This window comes from Pleurodeles waltl, chromosome 3_1 (assembly GCF_031143425.1).
Source record: "Pleurodeles waltl isolate 20211129_DDA chromosome 3_1, aPleWal1.hap1.20221129, whole genome shotgun sequence".
Classification (NCBI taxonomy): Eukaryota; Metazoa; Chordata; class Amphibia; order Caudata; family Salamandridae; genus Pleurodeles; species Pleurodeles waltl.
The window spans coordinates 431,199,231-431,219,339 of NC_090440.1; the positions used below are offsets into that span (position 1 = coordinate 431,199,231).

General features: G+C 44.8%; 1 protein-coding gene across 2 annotated transcripts in view; it reads right to left on the minus strand.

The window, feature by feature from the left end:
• The window catches only part of RHCG (Rh family C glycoprotein), a 384,997-nt gene that overhangs the window by 33,510 nt on the left and 331,378 nt on the right, over window positions 1-20,109 (minus strand). For both annotated transcript variants that reach the window (XM_069222700.1, XM_069222699.1), the window contains exon 9: window positions 11,236-11,309. In XM_069222700.1, coding sequence (XP_069078801.1) covers window positions 11,236-11,309 — 74 coding nt within the window. The remainder of the gene's footprint in view (window positions 1-11,235; window positions 11,310-20,109) is intronic.

The following is a 20,109-nucleotide window of genomic DNA, read 5'->3' on the forward strand; positions in this document are numbered from 1 at the left end:
CAGAGAACTCCAGGACAAATGGTGTGGCACATATCTGATAGAGGAAAAGAAACGTGAGGCCACTTATTTAGTAGACCTAGGCACTCTCAGAAGTCCTCTTGAAGTACTTCATGTGAACTGTCTGTAACCCTACTATGATCGGCCTGACTTAACCCTACTCATGGCCACTGATGAGGGACAGGAAGATGAGAGTGACCCTCTCCCTGATATCTTCTCCCTGCATGGCTGCAGCTGATGGCTCAGTGGAAGGAGTTGTTATTGCAGATTGTCTTTCTGAGGATTAGGAGAATTGCAGGAACTTCCTTGGCCAATTCTCTGAACTTTTCTCTCTGATACCTGATCAGGCCACTTGGTGTGAGCACACCATAGACACTGGAGCCAATTTACCTGTCAAAAGTAGGATTTAGAGACAGCCTGACCATGTCAGGAACTGTATTAAGTCTGAGGTTCAGAAGATGTTGGAATTAGAAGTGATTGAGAACTCTGATAGCCCCTGGACCAGCCCAGTGGTGCTAGTACACAAGCCTCATTCTCAAAATGGGAAAAAAGAGATGAGGTTTTGTGTAGATTATAGAGGACTTATTAGACCTGACAGCCTTAGGGTGGTCACTCCTAACATTGTGCCTACCTCCCTCAACTTTCTTGACACTGTTTTTGCTGGTTGTAGGACTCTGTGCGCTTTACCACTGCTATCCAGTGCTAAAGTGCATATGCCCTCTCCCTTAAAACATGGTGACATTGGCTTATGCCCAATTGGCATATTTAATTTACTTATAAGACCCTAGTAGAGTGCACTACATGTGCCCAGGGCCTGTATATTAAATGCTACTAGTTGACCTGCAGCACTAATTGTGCCACCCACCTAAGTATCCCTTAACCATGTCTCAAGCCTGCCATTGCAAGGCCTTTGTGTGCAGTTTCACTGCTACTTCAACTTGGCATTTAATAGTACTTGCCACACCTTAAATGCCCCTTTTTCTACATATAGGACATCCCTAAGGTAGGCCCTAGGTAACCCAGAGGGCAGGGTGCTATGTAGGTAAAAGGCAGGACATGAACATATGTGTTCTATATGTCCTGGTAGTGTAAAACTCCTAAATTCGTTTTCCACTGCTGTGAGGCCCGCTTCTTTTAATAGGCTAACATTAGGGCTACCCTCATAAACTGTTTGAGTGGTAGATTCCGATTAGAAAGGGGTAAACAGGTCATATTTAGTATGGCCAGAGTGGGAATACAAAATCCTGCTGACTAGTGAGGTTGAATTTTATATTATTTTAGAAATGCCACTTTTAGAAAGTGAGCATTTCTCTGCACTTAAAATCCTTCTCTGCCTTACAGCCTGTCTGCAATCCATGTCTGGGCTGGGCTGGTTAACAGCTCCCTTGTGCATTTCACACAGACAACTACAAACACAGGATGCTCAGTCACACCTGCACAGATTTGCATGATGAATGGGTCTTCCTGGGCTGGAACGCTGGAGGGCCTAACACTTACATTTCAAAGGACAGTGGCCTGCCCTCACACAATGGACTGCCAAACCCCCTACTGGGACCCTGGCAGACAAGAGTGTACTGAAAGGGGACCTTGTGCTCTTCTACGCCAATCTTTGAAGTCTCCCCCACTTCAAAGGCACATTTGGGTATATAAACTGGGTCCATGACCCTACCAAACTAGACACTTCTTGGGACAGACACTCTGCACCAGAACCTGCAACCTGCCAAGAGAAGGTGCCTGGCTGCCCAAAGGACTCACCTGGACACAGTGCAGCGCCACTTTATAGCCCCTAGTGCTATTCTAGCACCACATTATTGTAATTTTTCTTTTTTTACTAGTGTGGCATTAGAAGCCCAAAAACGCTGCACCATATTTACAAAGTGGCGCAACGCATGCACTGCACCACTTTGTAACCCTTTGCGCTACAATATGCCTGCACCAGGCATAATGTATACAAAGAGGGCATCCCCCCAGTTAGTGGGGCCAAAACAATGGCACAAAGAAATCTGACAGATTTGTTTGCGTCATTGTTTCCGGCACTTTTAACACCTGCTCAGAGCAGGCATTAAAAGGAGGCTTCCATTGATTACAATGGGCCTCTGTCTGCTTTGCAGGATTAGCCTCAACATTTTTTATGCTAATCCTGCAAAATTCTGATGCTAGTCCCCCAACTACTGCCACGGTGTGCCGTATTTTAAATACGACGCACACATGGTGGTGTTAGGGGGCGCTAAGGGGCGAAAGAAATGAGGTGCAGCACTGTCTGCAGCGGCACATTTTTCAAATATGCCCCATAGGGTCATATTTAAGAGCCCCTAGTGCCATTCTAATGCCAGAGTAGTGTAATTTTTTTTTACCCTAATGTGGCGTTAGGAAGCCAAAAACACTGTGCCATATTTACAAAGTGGTGCAATGCGTGCATTGCACCACTTTGTAACCCTTTGTGCTAGGCAAAACTCTGATCTCTCTCCCTAGCAGTAACATTAATCACAAAAGGTATCTTTACATTTTATTCCTGAAGGCTGGACACACAAGGAACTTTTCAGCAGGTGCTTTTAAATCACAAGTTTTGGAAGTTATTGCTAAACACAGTGTTCCCCCTGAGGTCAGTGCCTGTGCGGCCGCACCGCTCCCCCCACCCAAAATCCGGCCCTGCCAGGAAGGATACCCAGAGTTGTGTGTGCCTACAGCCAATGCAATTCTTTGTTTTTTAATTGAACATAGCTTTCCCCTGATTTATGCTTAAGAGGAGGAACGTTCCCTAAGATCACAAAATATGGGGTAGCTTCTGGAGGGAGATTGATTGTCACTCTATCCTGTTTGTCCCCTCTGAAGGAAAGCATAGTGTAGCTTGAGAGGTAGCCATGAAGGGCAATGCCTGAGGTAGGGGTTGAGATTCCTTTACATGTTCAATTATCCTATTTCGTAAGTGAGGCCGACATCCTTCGATGGCCGGGACTTGTTGCTGCCCATGCACTAATGTATAAACCTGTCTCAAAATTTCTTTTGAGGAGATTCATTTTCTGGACGATATACAACCCTTCAACCTTGTCAAAGATTCCTTGCTAGGCTCATCCACCAGGGCTATCAATGCTACCAAAGCACCACCAGTTTCATTGTTAATCAATCGTTCAATCTGTTCCGAGTTAAAGCCAGCTCCCAGAGTTTAGTAATCAAACTCTCAATTTTACAAATAAAACTCATCCACTGTGCCTCTCAGCCCCCTAGACTCAGCAGCCTGTGTGGTACCCTCGATGACTGACCATCGACCTTACTCTGTGTTGGATTATGCTGTCTATGATTCAGGAGAAATTGATGCACAATTGCAGAAATCTGTATAGGCTCAGCGTTACTACCACACCCTCCAATAGGTACAGCCCGGGCCTCTGATGAAATTAAAACATTTGAACCAGAGATGGGGGGAGTGATGTTCTTACAAGTACCTTAACATATGCTCTTTTGTGAACCAATTGAGGAGCAAGATGACTTAGCCTGCCTTGCCCTAGCAGCAGTTTCTTCCTTGGCCAGGGGGGACCTCTTTGCTGGGGCTGGCTTTGCGCTTTTCCATATTTATACCAAATAAAATAAAGCCAATTCAGTTAAATGCAGATGTGAGAGCGGGGTCCTGGCCCGGCCTCCTTCGGCCGCTGACAGACACAGACGGGCCCGCTCGTGTCCTGGTTTTTGCCAGACATGCGCTCGGGCACGTCCCACGTGCGTCCCGAGCTTCTGGAGCTCTCAGATACTTTTCAAAGCAGGTGCCTCAGGGTGCGGTTTCACTGTGGGCTGACTAGCTGGTTGAGGATCCTGGTATCGGTAGTCCTTTGCTCCCCAGACCCCGCTCGGGCCCTGCTGACACCTTATAGCAAACAATCAAGCCTTACTGACCAGAAACATTTGGGCCAAATACAAAACACTGGATGCAGAGCAATCAAGCACATATTTGTAACAGAAAAGGTAATCTGTCTAATATTTGCTATCTGCTGGAACAAACAGGCCTCTAAAGATGTACCTCTATACTGAATTTCAGCAAGCTTTACTGTCTCACTTTTGTGGCAGCCACCGAGATCCCCCAATGCGCCTCCGTTTTTTTCTGTGTATTAGATTGATATCCTAATACTGAGACACCTGTTGTCAGACCCTCCAAAAATGCATACTAAATAAAATTTGAAAAATGGATGTAGTGGTACAGTGGATGAGGGCTGAGGAAAATGCCACCCAGTGGTGGGAGCAGGAGTAGGCACAAGACAGAGAAAAAAAAAAACAAGTAAAAGCTGGGAAATGTACAGGAAGCAGCATCAAGCTCAGGGGGGACAGGGGGCTGGTGGGGGTTAATATGAACAGGAAAAAAGAGCACATTGTGGAGAGGGCAAGAAAATGCACACACTTTAATCGGGTACTGAAAATAAAAGAAAAGTGTCTATCTGAATGCAAGCTATATCAGCAGTGGAAGGAGAGAAGTCAACCAAACATAACAAGGTGAGACTGAAATGCTCCTGGACGGAAAAAACAAAGCAATAGTGAGGAAAGATGTACAGAACTGGTTTACTGGTTGAAGGGGGGAAAATTGAGATTGCATCAATGAGATGCAAGGTAGGCATTCCCTGGCAAAAAATCACTCTAGGGCCCTTGCGCCTTATTTATCATCCTGTGCAAAAATTGTGCACTGGAGGAAGGCGGGCCTAAATAATGGCGCTAAGCTCGCTTAGCGCCATTGTTTAACGCCTGGGTCAGAGCAGGCGTTAGGGGACCTGTGGGTTAATTTCCATGGTGGAACACCATAAAATGAGTCCACAGGTGCCCTTCCCAGGCCACAAGGACACCCCCACTCACACAAGATGGACAGCGGGGTATGGAGGACCCCATCCCAGGTAAGTACAGGTAAGTAAAGGTGAGTATTTTTTTAAAAAATGCCTTAGGGGGCCAGATATGGGCCCCCATACATGGCACAGGGTGCAATGGCCAGGCCCAGGGGACCCTTGTCCCCTGTGCTGGCCATTGGGGTGGTGGGCATGACTCCTGCCTTTTTTTACTCTAACCAGCCTACCGTAATATTTGGTGCTAAACTCCCCAACTCCCATACCGCCACCCCCACCCGGCTAACGTCAATTTTATTTTTACGCTAGCCCACCCTTTGTGCTGGATTGAGCCATTCCATTAATATGGCACACGGCTGGCGTCTTGGAATGGTGCAAGCCGGTGCTATACTTTTTGACGCAAACCTACATTAGCACAGGTTTGCATCAAAAAGTATAAATCAGGGCCTAAGAGTCCAAAACCTATACCTGGTTCACACTTTTTAAGTGGGTGACAGTACCAAGACTCAAAGGTGTTTGGAATTTCCTGCCTCCCTGTCATGTCTTTTGTGGCTGGGGCCACAAAAGACTGGAGACAACACCTTTTTGAATTTACTGAGCAGAGCTTTTGTGATGTATAAGTGGAGTAGGTGACAGCTCCCCCCCTCATCAAGTCAAAGATGGCCCAATCTGTCAACACCTATTGCCCTTTGTCACACTGTTTGGGAGCAATATACAGACCCATTTCCAGCTGCACTTAGTCATAGGACCCAGGATTCACCTATAGAGCCTACCCTAGGGGTGACTTATACGAATTGAAAAGAATAGTTTAGGCCTGGAAAAAGGTTTATTTGCCAGACTGAAATGACAGTTTGAAACTGCACACAAAGATGACAATGGTAGGCCTGAGACATGTTTGAAAGGCTACTTAGTTAGGTGGTATATTCAGAGCTGCAGGCCACCTAGCACCATTTGCCTTTCAGGTCCTGGGTACATGTAGTACCAGTTTACTGGGGACTTACTAGTAAATTAAGGGGCATATTTAAGAGCCCTTACACCATTATAATGCCACTTTAGCACAATTGTTTTACGCTAATGTGGTGTTAAATGGCCAAAAACGCCACGCCATATTTGCAAAGTGATGCAATGCATGCATTGAGCCACTTTGTAACCCTTTGCGCTACATTATGCATGCACTAGGCATAATGTATGTAAAGGGGGCATTCCCCCATTAGGGGGGCTGAAAAAATGGCTCAAGGAAATCTAACAGATTTCCTTGCATCATTTGTTTGGCACTTTTAACGCCTGCTCAGAGCAGGCATTAAAAGGGAGAATGCCATTGCATACAATGAGCCCCTATGTACTATTTAGGTGCTACTCCTGCAGAGTACATCAATAGCACAAAAAAAGAAAATTACGCTATTGCCCCCTACCCTGCTCCATGGTCTGCCATATTTTAAATACAGTGCACACATGGTAGACACGAAAGGGCGCATATGCCCCTAAATGTGCTAATCATGTATAAACCAATGTTACAATGTTTAGAGGAGAGAGTGCAAACACTTTGGCACTGGTTAGGAGCAGTAAAATGTGCAGAATGCTAAGACCAGCAAAATGAAGTCCGCAAAACAAGAGGAGTAAAGGCAAAATGTTAGGATAAAACCATGGCAAGGATTCCAGGTCCACCAAAGTCATCAAATCAAGCCTAAGAATCATGAGCAAAGTGCTGATCCAAAGCCCTCTTTATGTAGACTGTAAAAAATAATGGGTTTTGCATTCTGTAGCCCAAAACTAAAAAATGAAGTAAATTGATACCTGTCAAGGGACAATTTTCACTTAAATTAAAAACTACTTAAGAAATGTTCCAATGCTTTTATGCTTCAACTCTCTACATGTGTTTTGGAAGTTCACAATTTCCAACAAAATATTTACAAATGATAGAATATGGCACATTTCATATAACAGAGGCAATCACAAAACATGAGTATTCAATTACAAAGAACCATCCAATTTATAAAATGCACATGGCATCTTTGTTTCATTCTACATTCTACTTCATGTACTGTCCCTATATGCAATAAGGTCTTCAGTCTTATATTATGCATGATCATTTGCATGAATGGGTTGAGTAGAAGATGTAAAAAATGCTCAGATCTCTCAACCTCAGTACATAGTTTGCATAGCTAAACATTTTTGGAGACAAGGAGCGTGGAAAGGAACTTCTACTGGAGGACAATATTGGTGACCCTAAGGGTGAGAGGCCGTGCAGTTTTCACCCTGACTGGAAAACTGCTGCTAATGTACTAGCACTAGATGGAACTTTGACCTGCTATACATCATTATGTTGACAACAAACTCACCTTGAATGGAATACCCCCTTTTCAGAAATGGGTTCTCTAGTTGGCAGTGGTTTGCACCCTGTCCAAGTAGGGACCCTCACTCTAGTCATGGTAAAGGAGTCAGACAGCTAAGATAACCCCTCTTCACCCCCTTGGTAGCTTGGCACGAGCAGCCTGGCTTAACTCAGAGGCACTGTGTGAAGTATTTGTACACACACACACACAGTAACACAGTGTAAACCCCACAAAAGTATTCCACACCAGTTTAGAAAAATAACCAATATTTATCAGACTAAAACAAGACCATAATGACAAAATCTAACATACACAAGAAAAGATACAAATTTTCAAACATGAAATATTAGCAAAATGCTTAGAAACACAATTGCTCCAACTGGGGCTATAATGGCATCTTGATGTAGTTGTTCCCAACAGTCTTGTCAGAGGCAAAGGCATAGAAGGCTATGCCCAATATGCTATAATTGTAACCATATGTAACCATTAGATTATCATTTTTTTGTCATCTGTTTTGGAAAAGACTAAACCATTTCTATTTTATTGTAAGCCAAATAAGAGTTGTAGGAAAGTGCCCCTTTGTGTACGGTCCCTCCTCCCCTTTTGCCCAGGGCATAAGTGGTAAAGGGGTGCCCCAGGGCTGCAGCACAAGTCTGTGCTACCCTGGGTGACCCACACAAACTACTGATAGCAGGCTTGCCATTGCAGGCTGCAGGAACAGAGCTCAATTTCAACTGTGCCCTCATCATGTGTGACACAGTCCCATTCATTGCCTTTCATATATGTCAGACATGCCTAAGGAAGGCCTTTGCGGCCCAGAAGGCAGGGGGCATTGTAACTAAGGTGCAGCCATGTAAGCACACTCTTATATGTCTTTATAATGTATTTTCCATTAAAGTACACTATAAGTAATAGCTGGTCCAAAGGATAAAATAGGACTTGCATCTGGGCAGACCCCAGTTGCTAGCTCCATTACGGTACCACCTGGATATGTCGAGTTTGGTATCAAATAACATGCCTTCTCCCCCCTGGCATGAATCCAGTGTCTAGCGAAAGCTGACATGTACCTAGTTGGCACCTTAGAGGTAGGGTTACCCATCTGTTTGCCCTAACTTCTTTGTGCTGTAGCTGGCCAACCTGCGTTTTCCCATGTCTGCTGCCACCAAGACAGGATTCTGACCTCTTACCAGGTAGTGTGAACACTTCCAGGAGTCAGAAACAAAGACAGGAAGGAGATCATACCTCCTGCCCCAGCCCAGCTAGTGAATTGACAATTCTGGGCTGTGAGCTTTAAAGGCTTCACCGTCCAGATAGGCATTTGTACTGTCCCCCAGGGGAGGCCACAGCCCTTCCTCTGCCCCAGGCACATTTGCTCATGGTCAAGTGGGAAATTAGCTATGCAGGATAGTGCACACCCCCAGAAGAATGCCCACACCTCTAAGGTGAGCAGCCCGGTCTGTGCACTATTTTTTTATTTCTGCCATCCTAGGAGTTGCAGAATAGAGGGTTCTGGGTAGTAGAAGGTGATCGACTCCATCGGATGTGGTCACCTCAGGGGTGGATTGGCTGCAGGAGCTAGCTGCTCATTGGCCACTAGCCTCCACACCCTTAACTCCCCTAAATCCAGGATTTTATGGGCACCCCTGACACCAGAACCTCAGATCTGAACAACTGACTTAAAAAAAAAGGACCAAGAGGAGCCCTGTGTTGCTGACAAAAGAGGGATACTCTGTCCCTGAGGCAACAGACTGACAACTGCGTGAAAGACCCTTGCCCTTGGCTGAAACCCGTCACTCCTGACCACACGAACCCCTGTGGATACCAGGGGCAACCTCAGTTTCCCATGTACTAGTGGTACTAGCCTCCTGCAAACTGCAGGTAAAAACGCTCACAGGATCCGAAGATTCACTGGCCATTGGGCCCTCTGAGGATTCACCTAAATCCAGGTGGTCTGGTGTCTTTTCGGAGCTGTAGTCTCGCTTGGCCCAAAGTTTCAGGGTGCTACATTACTCCCCTGGAACCTGTGAAGTTCTGAAAGCTTTTCTTCTACTTTACCTGAGCCAAGGCTTGTTGGTTACCAGCCCATTAACTGACTTCCTCTTGACCCTAAAACTGCAGGGCACACTCTGCAGCCTACATCCGACATCGATAATCCAGCCCCTGCTGAGTTTTTTAATCTTGTTTTCTGCAGTGTCCTATAAGAGGTAAAATCAGCACCAGTGCGAGCCCCGCTCAGTACCATGGACAACCAGGAAAACTCTGCACCCTGATGCCATGGGCCAGATAAAACTGAAATGACTGTAGTGGCTTGGTCCTAGGACCCACACCACCTTAAAACTGCTAGGCCTCCACATAACTTGACCCCAAAGTGGCTTTTGTCAGTAGTGTTTTTTCTCCATTGGCTGCAGTGTCAAGTTTAACTGCCATTTTTTCTGTGATTTAATTTGGCTTAGAAATATACAACTCCGGTTGTCCTAATGGAATTCAGTTCATTTTGGTGTCTAAATTAAGATAAAAATAAGCTAAAATTTTATAAATTGGTATTGGATTTCTTTGAAGTTGTGTCAATTACTTATTGTCCATGTTAATGGTCTGAAATGCTTAACACGTTCCACTATTAAAGCCTGACTGCTCTTTGCCACACTACCAGTACTAAGCTAAGGATTTATTAGTGTGAATTCAAGGACCATATTTGGGGTATTGTTAGAGGATTAACCCCCACACCACATAGTACTCCACTTTCCTACAAAAATATTGTATTAACTTCAAAATTAAGACAGAAAATAAAGGTATTCACATTTATAGTGAGGCACTGTAGGATGTGTGTGAATTGTGGCTTGACATTTTCTTCTAGGCAAAATGCAACTAAATATATTATGCAGTAAACAAAAAATTAATTTCCAATAATAATCTAAATTTACCATATCACACTTACAAGGGCCCTGCCTCTGTAATTTCACAGTATTTTGCTTTTTTGCTTGGTACGTAACTCCGAATATGTAATTAGTCAACTATTTATTTCTGTAGATACGTCTTTTGCTAGTGCCTCTCTATTTCTACTGCAAAATCTGTATAATTTGATTTTACCTAAAATGTCAGCTAAAGTAGGTGTAATTACGTGACTTGGCATTCTATTTTATTGTGAAATGCATCCTCATATCCATGTTTCAGGTGACCACTCAGCAAAATATTTCCATTTTAAAAAACAAACTGCCAAACTGGGAGTTTGTTTAAGAGTTGGGAGTTTTCTCCCAGGGTGCAGATGTCATTAATATATTTTTCTGTGAGGGACCACCAGGTTTTCACAGGTGGTCCTGAACAGAAAATATAAATCAGGCTACCTATTCTAAACAGGGCAGGCAGTCTGATGTTCTTACACCAATGGTCACTACTCTGTCAGGCCACTGATGGTAGATTTTCATCAGTGAAGCCATCATGGGGAATATGTGACAGAACAACTAGGTCCTAAACAACTATAGCCTAAACCACTACTGCTAAACCACTAAAAAGTCTCTACAGCTAGGTACTGAACAACTACTGTCTAAACAACAATTGTGCCTGAATAACAATTGCCTGAACAACTAATATATATATATAGTCTAAACAATTAATAAACCATAAAAAACAAAAAGAAAACCTTACCTTAAAATTAGTTGTTCATGCAATTGTTATTCAGGCACAATTGTTGTTCAGACAGTAGTTGTTCAGTACTTAGTTGTAGAGACTTTTTAGTTGTTTAGAAGTAGTGGTTCAGGCAAGTAGTGGTTTAGACCTAGTTGTTCAGGATGTTTCCCATCATGGGCACTGCCTTCAGAAACTTAATTGTCTTCCTGACACAAGGTTTGTCAAAGTTGAAACAGGGTATCCTGTCCATCAAACGTAAAATCAGGCCCTGTGATTCTTCCTATAGTTCAGTATCAGTTTATAGGTCATCTCTGTAGCTAGTGAAGAACTTTGAGGCTTGAGGGCAAAAGTATCATCCAAATGAAAACAATATAGATCTGCAATGATGCACACAATTTGTTTTTCTGTATGTACTTCTGTGTCTTGTCATAATTTTTCTACAAGCTAAAGTTCTGTATGCATCTTACCTCCCAGTAAACAACATCATCAAAGCAGTTTTCATCAGCAGGTTCACCCCAGATGGGCAATTTCAAAATGAAACCTTTAAAATATAACAAATTATTGTTTCAGGATGGAAAGAACACATCTTTTGCTACTATGATATCAAACAATTAGAAATAAGAACCACATCGGAAACAGGACATGCTATTTGACAAACCAGAAAAAAACACATGTTCCTAAATGGGTGAGGTTTAGTTAGGGGTGAGGAGCGATTTAGGAAATTATATATAAATACAAACATCTATCAATAAAGAGAAACTTGATTTGGTAAAGCTACTACAGCAGAAAAAAAGTACCAAACTAATAGCAAATGTACTCCAGCAGTTCACTGGAATAAATCTAGCAAAACACATGGCCACTAACTGGCATTGCACATCACTCTTACAGAATTTAATGGAGGCAGGTGTTGGAAAGTGGATTATTGGTAAGAGCACGTAAATACCTACACTTAGCAATAGGCCACTAACTCCCACTAGGTTCATATAGGTCTCAATAAATTAACCCCATCTCAACCCTTGGTAGCTTGGCAGAGAGCGACAAGGCTTAACTTAGGAGACATAGGCCCTCATTCTGACCTTGGCGGGCGGCGGAGGCCGCCCGCCAAAGTCCCGCCGTCAGGTTACCGTTCCGCGGTCGAAAGACCGCGGCGGTAATTCTGACTTTCCCGCTGGGCTGGCGGGCGGTCGCCTTCAGACCGCCCGCCAGCCCAGCGGGAAAGAGGCTTCCACGATGAAGCCGGCTCGGAATCGAGTCGGCGGAGTGGAAGCTGTGCGACGGGTGCAGTTGCACCCGTCGCGTATTTCACTGTCTGCGCAGCAGACAGTGAAATACATGTAGGGGCCCTCTTACGGGGGCCCCTGCAATGCCCATGCCAGTGGCACTGCAGGGGCCCACAGGGGCCCCGCGACCCCCACTACCGCCATCCGGATCCCGGCGGTCGGACCGCCGGGATCTGGATGGCGGTAGGGGGGGTCGGAATCCCCTCGGCGGCGCAGCAAGCTGCGCCGCCTTGGAGGATTCAATGGGGCGGCGGTACACTGGTGGGAGCCCGCCAGTGGTGCCGGTCCGACCGCGGCTTTACCGCCGCGGTCGGAATCCCCATTGGAGCACCGCCGGCCTGTCGGCGGTGCTCCCGCGGTCCTCCGCCCTGGCGGTCTTTGACCGCCAGGGTCAGAATGACCGCCAAAGTGTAAAGCATTCAAGTATCACAAAACAGTAATTAAATAAAACACAAAAAACAGTTTAAAATCCAAAACAATTTGTAAAAATAGGAAATATTTCTAGCTTTAAAATTACACCAATACGAAAAAGAATTGTATAAGGGGAACTGGAGATTTGAATTTTTAAAGATGTAGTGTTTTTTAGCACATAGACAGGAATAGTGCAAATCTGGTCATCTGGTCGCACCTCGATCGGGGCACAGTCAAAGATTAAGGCCAACCGCCATGGAGCCCTTCTCGGCTACAGCAAGCGGGAGGCCTCGGTCAAATGATTACCTTTGGACTTAGTCATATTCTTGAAAATTGTCTTCAGGGACCGAAGTCAGCAGTCCGATCCAACAACCCTGGAGCCCTTCCTTGGATACGTGTCGCGGGAGCCCTTGGTGAAGAATTCTAAGTTCAGACTTAGACGATTTTTCGAGATGAATATCCTTTGACCGGGGCGAACCTGAATTTTGATCCGATGCCCCTGGAGCCCTCTTTGGATACACTACTCGAGAGGTGCAGGTCAACTTTCTATGTTCAGACTTAGTCACTTTTTCCGAGATTTTCTTCAGCGGGATGAACCTGCAAGTCAGGCCAGTTTGCGGTTGAGGCAAGCTGGCTAGAATTGCGGTGGCGGGTCGGTCCCTCTATGGAGTCTTTTCCAAAAAGTTCTCCAATCTTCTCCAGACTTCTGGATCTTCTTCCAGAGGGTCTTATAAGGTCTTTTAGGAGTCCACAGCTCATCCCAAGGTTCCAGAAGCTCTGAGCTGCTCCTTGAGGGTGTGGACTAAAACTCCCAGAGTGCACCTGGCTCTAACTCCAAATTGGCCACTGGGCAGTGGTGAGCTGGTCAGGTTCATCAGGATCTGAGACAGGGGAATCTGGTTAGAAATGTTTCACCTGTAGAAAACAGGGAGTCCCTCCTTGAACCAGTTGAAGCCAGGCAAAGTCATTCTTGTGGTGATGCTCAAATGTGCAGCTGGTGCAGTCCTTCCGAATGCATTGTCCAGGTGCAGGTCAGGGGTCCAGCAGGGCAGTCCTTCTCCTGATGTTCTTCCTTGTAGGGATCTGAGGTGTATGTGCTGGGTGTTGTTCCTGGGTGAAAAACAGGGGGTCCTGGTTCTCCAATCAGATGCAGGGTCCTTCCCCCTGTGATGACCACTTCCTGGGAAGTGTGGCAAAAATCAATCCCAGGGAGCAACATTCTTCAAGAATCCATCATGGCTGAAAATGATTTTTGGAAGTTAGATCTGGCTGAGCCCACCTACTGTATGGCTAAAACCCTAATCACACCCCTCTCCTGCCCTCTCCTAATCTAATCAAGAGGGCACCTAATTGTCTGAGGTTGCAGGAAGTGAAGGAGGTGCTGGGTTGCTCCAAATGTCCTTCTCTTCTTTTGAAGACTAGTTTGGCAACCCTCCCCCTTCCTGCTTCTCCATCTGTTGAAGCATATCTCCTCCCCAGGCACATTCTTTGTGTTCAGCCCATGCCACTTCACACCTCATCAAGGCAGCCTGGCCAGGCTACCAGAGGCTGGCCTATCAGAGAATGCCACTACAGAGCTGAAGTTGGCAACTTTCAGGTAGAGTTTAAAACTCTTTACCTGGATGAGTTATATTAAATCCAATAATTGTAAGTTGTGGGATTTATTATAACAATTAATATGATACCAAGTTATTTGACACTTAAGGGGACTTTGTTAATTAAAATAAAGTCGCCCCATTTTAGCATATGGAGGCCATTCACTACAGTGAGGGAAAACAAATATGGCTATTTTATCTCACCAGGGCTTATAAAACAATTTTAAAAGGTCTCTGCTTATAGTTACATGGCAACCAACCCTAGGGGCACATAGGGCACACCTTAGAGGTGACTTAAATGTAAAAATAAGGTAGTTTAAGACTTTGAAAGTACATTTAATTCCAAAGTCGAATTTGCATGTAACTTTAGTTTAAAAGCAGCCAGCAAGGCGGGCCTGCCTTGATAATGACACTGGGCACCTCAGCAGTGGCTATGCTGGGGTCCCTAAACCCACATGCCCTACCCTGTACTAGGGACTTATAGGTAGGTTGATACTGACAATTTTAATTAGCCTAATTTGCAAATACACTTTACTCAGAGCACTGGCCCTGGGACTGGTAAGCAGTACCCAGGGCACAGCCAAGAGTCAGTAACCACCAGTATCTGTCCAAAAAGTTTCAGGGTGACCAGGGCAAAAAGGAGGACTTTCCCACAGCAGGGAGTTAATATAACACCCTATAGAAAATAATATTAAATATATTATTTTGGCTTTCAAATAAATACTTGTTGTAGTTTTGAAAAAAGTTACATTCAATTAAATTTTAAATATGTTATAATTAAAAAATAATAATAATTAACCTATTTTCTAAAACTAATTAACTTAAACTTTTATATATTCAAAAAAAATGTAAATCATTTTAAAATAATTATTTCTTAGATGCCTTCACCCCCTAAACCGAGTGAGTGAAGAGATGTAAGGTTGTACTTAGGTGTAAATCTACACACAAAAATATTGAATAGTGAAAAAGTGTAGACTTGCATCAAAAATCCTGAGTAAATTAACACATGGGTACAGCTACACATGCAAATTTACCTTTCTACATAGAGCTCAATATATTGTTTCTAATGATTGCAGGTTGGGTTGTCCTTTATATGCACCAAAATAACGCATCAATAATAAAAACAACTGGCAAAGTCCAGGTGTCCAGTCTTTTTTGGTTACTAATAGGAAATGCACATTGGCTCTCACAAATATGCCCACACCATCTTTTTTTAGGCTGAGCATAGACAGCGCGCATGCACTGTCTGCAAGACCTGTTGGATGGAGTATAGGACTTTGTTCCCTCCTACCACTTACGATATGTTGAAGGCAGTGTTGCTCTTGTTTTGCTGCCTCCTAACTGGTTGGCAGCCGTTATATCACTTCCTGTACTTGACTGAGGAGCACCGGCCACGTACAGTTTAATTATGCCTCGAATGTTTTTCTGTTGCTTGGACAGACTATTTTTCTTTGTTTCCTGCCTCTCGTGTTTGTCAGTAAGCACTTGTGTTCACGCCTGTGGTTCGTTTTTTGCATTTGCCCTTCACTTGGTCCTTACTTTACATAATCAGTAATTACATTTAGTTGTGTTGTGCATGTGTTTTGTACATTTTTTGTGGTTTTATGTAGCACAAAATCGGCCCAGGAATAAATCCTCAACAGCCGTTCCCCCGTACAGCAGGAGAGCCGATACTACAATATTCACTGCACTTGGGGAAACTCACACCATAATGCTTTGCCCACATTACTTTTACAACACATTTTTGGACCACCACCAAAACATTAAAAATGATCTGCTCTTTATGTCCATGCCATCTTGTTGGTCACACTAGGTTAGAGGGGGCCCAGAAATCTTAATTCAATGTACTATTATTACTGAGAGAAGCTTGTGTTCTAAGGGCCTTGCTTGGCCTGAAATGTGTAATGCACTATGCTCTCCAAGAGATGAAGGATGATAAGTGCCCCAAGGCACTCCTACTCAGTTGGTTCCACAGGAACACTAGTGGTATTGCATCTTCTGCTAATGCACAAACACAGTTTATTTCTGATAAAGGTTTAATATATGTACAAACACTGTTTATTTTTTATAAAGGTTTAGTGTACAGCATGGCTAAATATTTCAGCCATTTCACTTAGGAGCTGGTACTTCTCCAGCTGTTTCTGGGTTTGGGGGGCATTCTGAGCTTCTGACGTCAAAAGAAGTTCTGGCAGGGTTTTGTGGTTTTGGCTCCACAGGGACATCTAGCCACAATTGGTGGTACTGCACCTTCTTCTGTTGACTCTACAGGGACATCTAGCCACAGCCTGTGGTACTTCACCTTCTACTGTTGACTCTTCAGGGTCATCTATCCACCACCAGTGGTACTGCACCTTTTGCTATTGACTCTACAGCGACATCTAGTAATGACCTGCAGCACTGCACCCTTGTGCTGCTGCCTCCACAGTTAAATATTTAAAAGGCCTACTAGGCCTGAAAATGTGTATTGCACTATCCCCTCAAGGGGCTGATTACGTGGTTACACTGCAGTGTCCTTTGTCATTCTTTTTTCATGTGATTATGCCCTCTAGGAGCTGACTATATGGTTACATGACCATGTTTCTTCAGAATGCTTTTTTTAATGTGGTGCTCTGTAGGGGCTGTTCAGACCACTACAGTCTAATGCCAAACCTATGAGGGAATGCACAAACACAGTTTATTTCTGATAAAGGTTTAATGTGTGGCATGGCTAAATATTTCAGCAATTTCACTGCGGACCTGGTGGTTCTCCAGCCGTTTCCGGGTTTGGGGACATTCTGGGCTTCTGACATCAGAAGAAGTTCTGGCATTGTGCTGTGACACTGTACTCTGAGTGCATTTAGCTCCAGAGCGACATTTAGCCACAGCCAGTAGTCCTGCACCTTCTGCTGTTGACTCTACAGGGACCTCTAGCCATAACCTGTGGCACTGCACCGTCTGTTGTTGGATCTATAGGGACATCCAGCCAGTGGTAATGCACCTTCTGCTGCTGACTCCACAGGGACATCGAGTAAAGACCCGCTGCCCTGAACCCTTGTGCCACTGACTCCACGGTTAAATACAGTTAGTAAAACACTATGACCTCAAAGAGCTGATTATATGGATATACTGCAATTTTCTTTAGTCTTCTTTTTTATGTGATTATGCCCTCTAGGGGCTGAATATGTGGTTTCATGACCATGCTTCTTCCAAAGTCTATTTCTACTGCGTTGCTCTGTAGATGAAGGAATGCACAAACATAGCTTTTTTCTGATAAAGGTTTAATGTGCTGCATGGCTAAATGTTTATTAGGTCCCAAATGTGAAGTTGTCATCATTTAGAATGCCAACAGCTCTAACCCTCGCTAATGCAAGACCTATTGAATTGCAACTACTTGTTTACATTTATAGCTCAGTCAAAGATACAATACTCTTAAAGATAAACCAATGAGAACATCATAGTAATCGCAGTGGTGGTGCGGTGACTGCTGTGATGGTTGCTAAAGTCATGGTGGTGATAGACAGAGTATTGGTATAGTAGCAGCAGTGGTGCTGGTGTTGATGGTAATGATATCACTTGTGGTGGTGATAGTGGTGATGATGTCAAAGATGTTGGTAAAGTGGTGATGATAGTCGCAGTAGTGGGTATATTGATGATAGGGGTGATATTAGTGATAGTGGTAGCAGTGACAGTCGTGGTAGTGATGATGATGGTACTGGTAGTGGTGGAGGTGATAGAGTTTGTAATGTCAGTGACAACAGAGATAGTAGTGGCCATGGTGACAATATTGATGATAACAGAAGTGATATAGTAGGGAGAGTGATAGTGGTAGTGGTGGACCTGCTATAAGTAGTGGAGGTTATGGTAGTGGTGGTTGAGGTTGATGTCATGATAATAGTGGTGCTGAGACTGGCTGCAGTGGTCATAACGTTGATAGCGGTAGTGTGTGGTGGATTTTGTGGAGTGATCATGGAAGTAAGAATGGATGGTAATGGTGGTGGGAATGGTAGTGATGGTTGTAATGGTGATGATATTGTAATGGTGGTGGTAATGATGGTGGCATTCGTAATGGTGACTGTGGTGGTAATGACAATCCTCATCATGACAATGGTAATGGTGGTAAGCTTAAAATTGTTGTTGGTAGTAGTGAGGCATTGTCAAGATAAGCATGTTATAAAGGTAGAAGGGCACAGGCCTGCAGGCCGAAGCTAAGCTAAACTCCTGTACACAGGCAAACTCAAATTGACTCACAACACCCTCCCTTATTGCTGAAACAAGGGTGGTAAGGCCGAAGTTTAAAAATGCTCTAAACTAAAATCAAATTTAAAGTCATACATAATCAATATAAGCCCTCATTATGACCCTGGCAGTTGAAGACCGCCAGGGCCATGGTGGCGATCTCACCCTCGACAGGCGGGTGGTGCAGACCGGCACATTATGAGTGTGGCCACATCCCCACCTGTACCACCAGGGCGGTTGAACAGCCGGGCCGGAGATTAGCATCTCTGACCAGGCGGTCCAATGAAGACCACCGCGGTATCAAGAGTTGCCTTTCCACTAGGGTTTCCATGGCGGTAGCCCCGCCATGAAAACCGTGGCAGAAAGGCTATCAGTGACAGGAAATTTCTTTCCTGTCACCAGTAGACGACTTCCCACCCCCTTGTAATCCAAACACTTCCACCTTCCCTTTCCATACCAGAACCCCCTTCCATGCCATGACCCCCACCCACTTTCATACCAGACCCCCCTCTCCCCACCCCACCTTCCATACTAGACCCTCCTGCCGCCTGCATACACGCACACACCCCCAGACGCACCCTGCATACACTAATTCACATACACTGACATACACGCATTCACCTACATGCATCATACACGCATTCACACACACGCATTCACACACACATTCATACACGCATGCACACAAACATTCCAACATGCACTCACTTCAACAATTATACACGCAATCATATACCCATACAAACACGCATATACACATGCATGCACACACGCATTCAAACATGCATTCAAACTCTCGTACACATACGCATACACACTTACATTCACACACACAGACAACACCCACTCACACATGCACACACAACAACCCCCACCCTCCCACCCCACTCCCTTGATGGACAATCAACATACCTTGTCCGGCGAGGAGGTCGTCCAGCAGGGAACAGGTGCTTCCACCACGGGAAGCGCCCTGCCATCAGGACATTGCAAGGCCGTATTACAGGTCATAATTTGTCTGGCAGAGTCCTTTTGGTGGGGTGGGGCCGGTGGTGGAACAGCCCAGACCGCCAGCACGACTACTGGAGGATTCCCACCAAAATTGTGGGAGAAATCCTTTAGTACTCATGACATAGTGGTCAGAAGACCGCCAGCACTGTTGGTCTTCTGGCGCCCATGGCTTTGGGGTTCTGCTGAAAAGACTGCCAAAGTCATAATGAGGTCCATAATGTCAAAAGCAACAATCAGGACATTGCCAGGCCGTATTACAGGTCATAATTCGGAAGGCAGAGTCCTTTTGGTGGGGCGGGGCCGGTGGTGGAACAGCCCAGACTGCCAGCACGACTACTGGAGGATTCCCGCCAAAATTGTGGGAGAAATCCTTAAGTACTCATGACATAGTGGTCAGAAGACTGCCAGCACTGGCGGTCTCCTGGCGCCCATGGCTTTGGCGTTCTGCTGAAAAGACTGCCAAACTAATAATGAGGGCCATAATGTCAAAAACAACAAGAAAAGCAGGCGAGAAGACAGGCCGAATTTGAAGGCAATTTGGTGTCATATTTTACAATTGGAGAAAAAACCAGTGGTAGCAGCAACAATAATCATGGTATTGCAAAAAGTCTCCGATGTCATCAGAGGAGGTTGAGACCAGAAAGGACTCCACTTCTACAGGCAATAGATGAATCAGAGGATTAGCAGAGGGATCCACGGAGCAGAAGTGTGCAGGAACCACAAACACAGAATGACCTACTGAGGTGGCACCGTCCATTGTGCCAAATGTCGTTGGAGCCAGGAGATCCACAAGCGGTGGCTCATAATATGCCTTGCGAATCAGCCTTAGTCT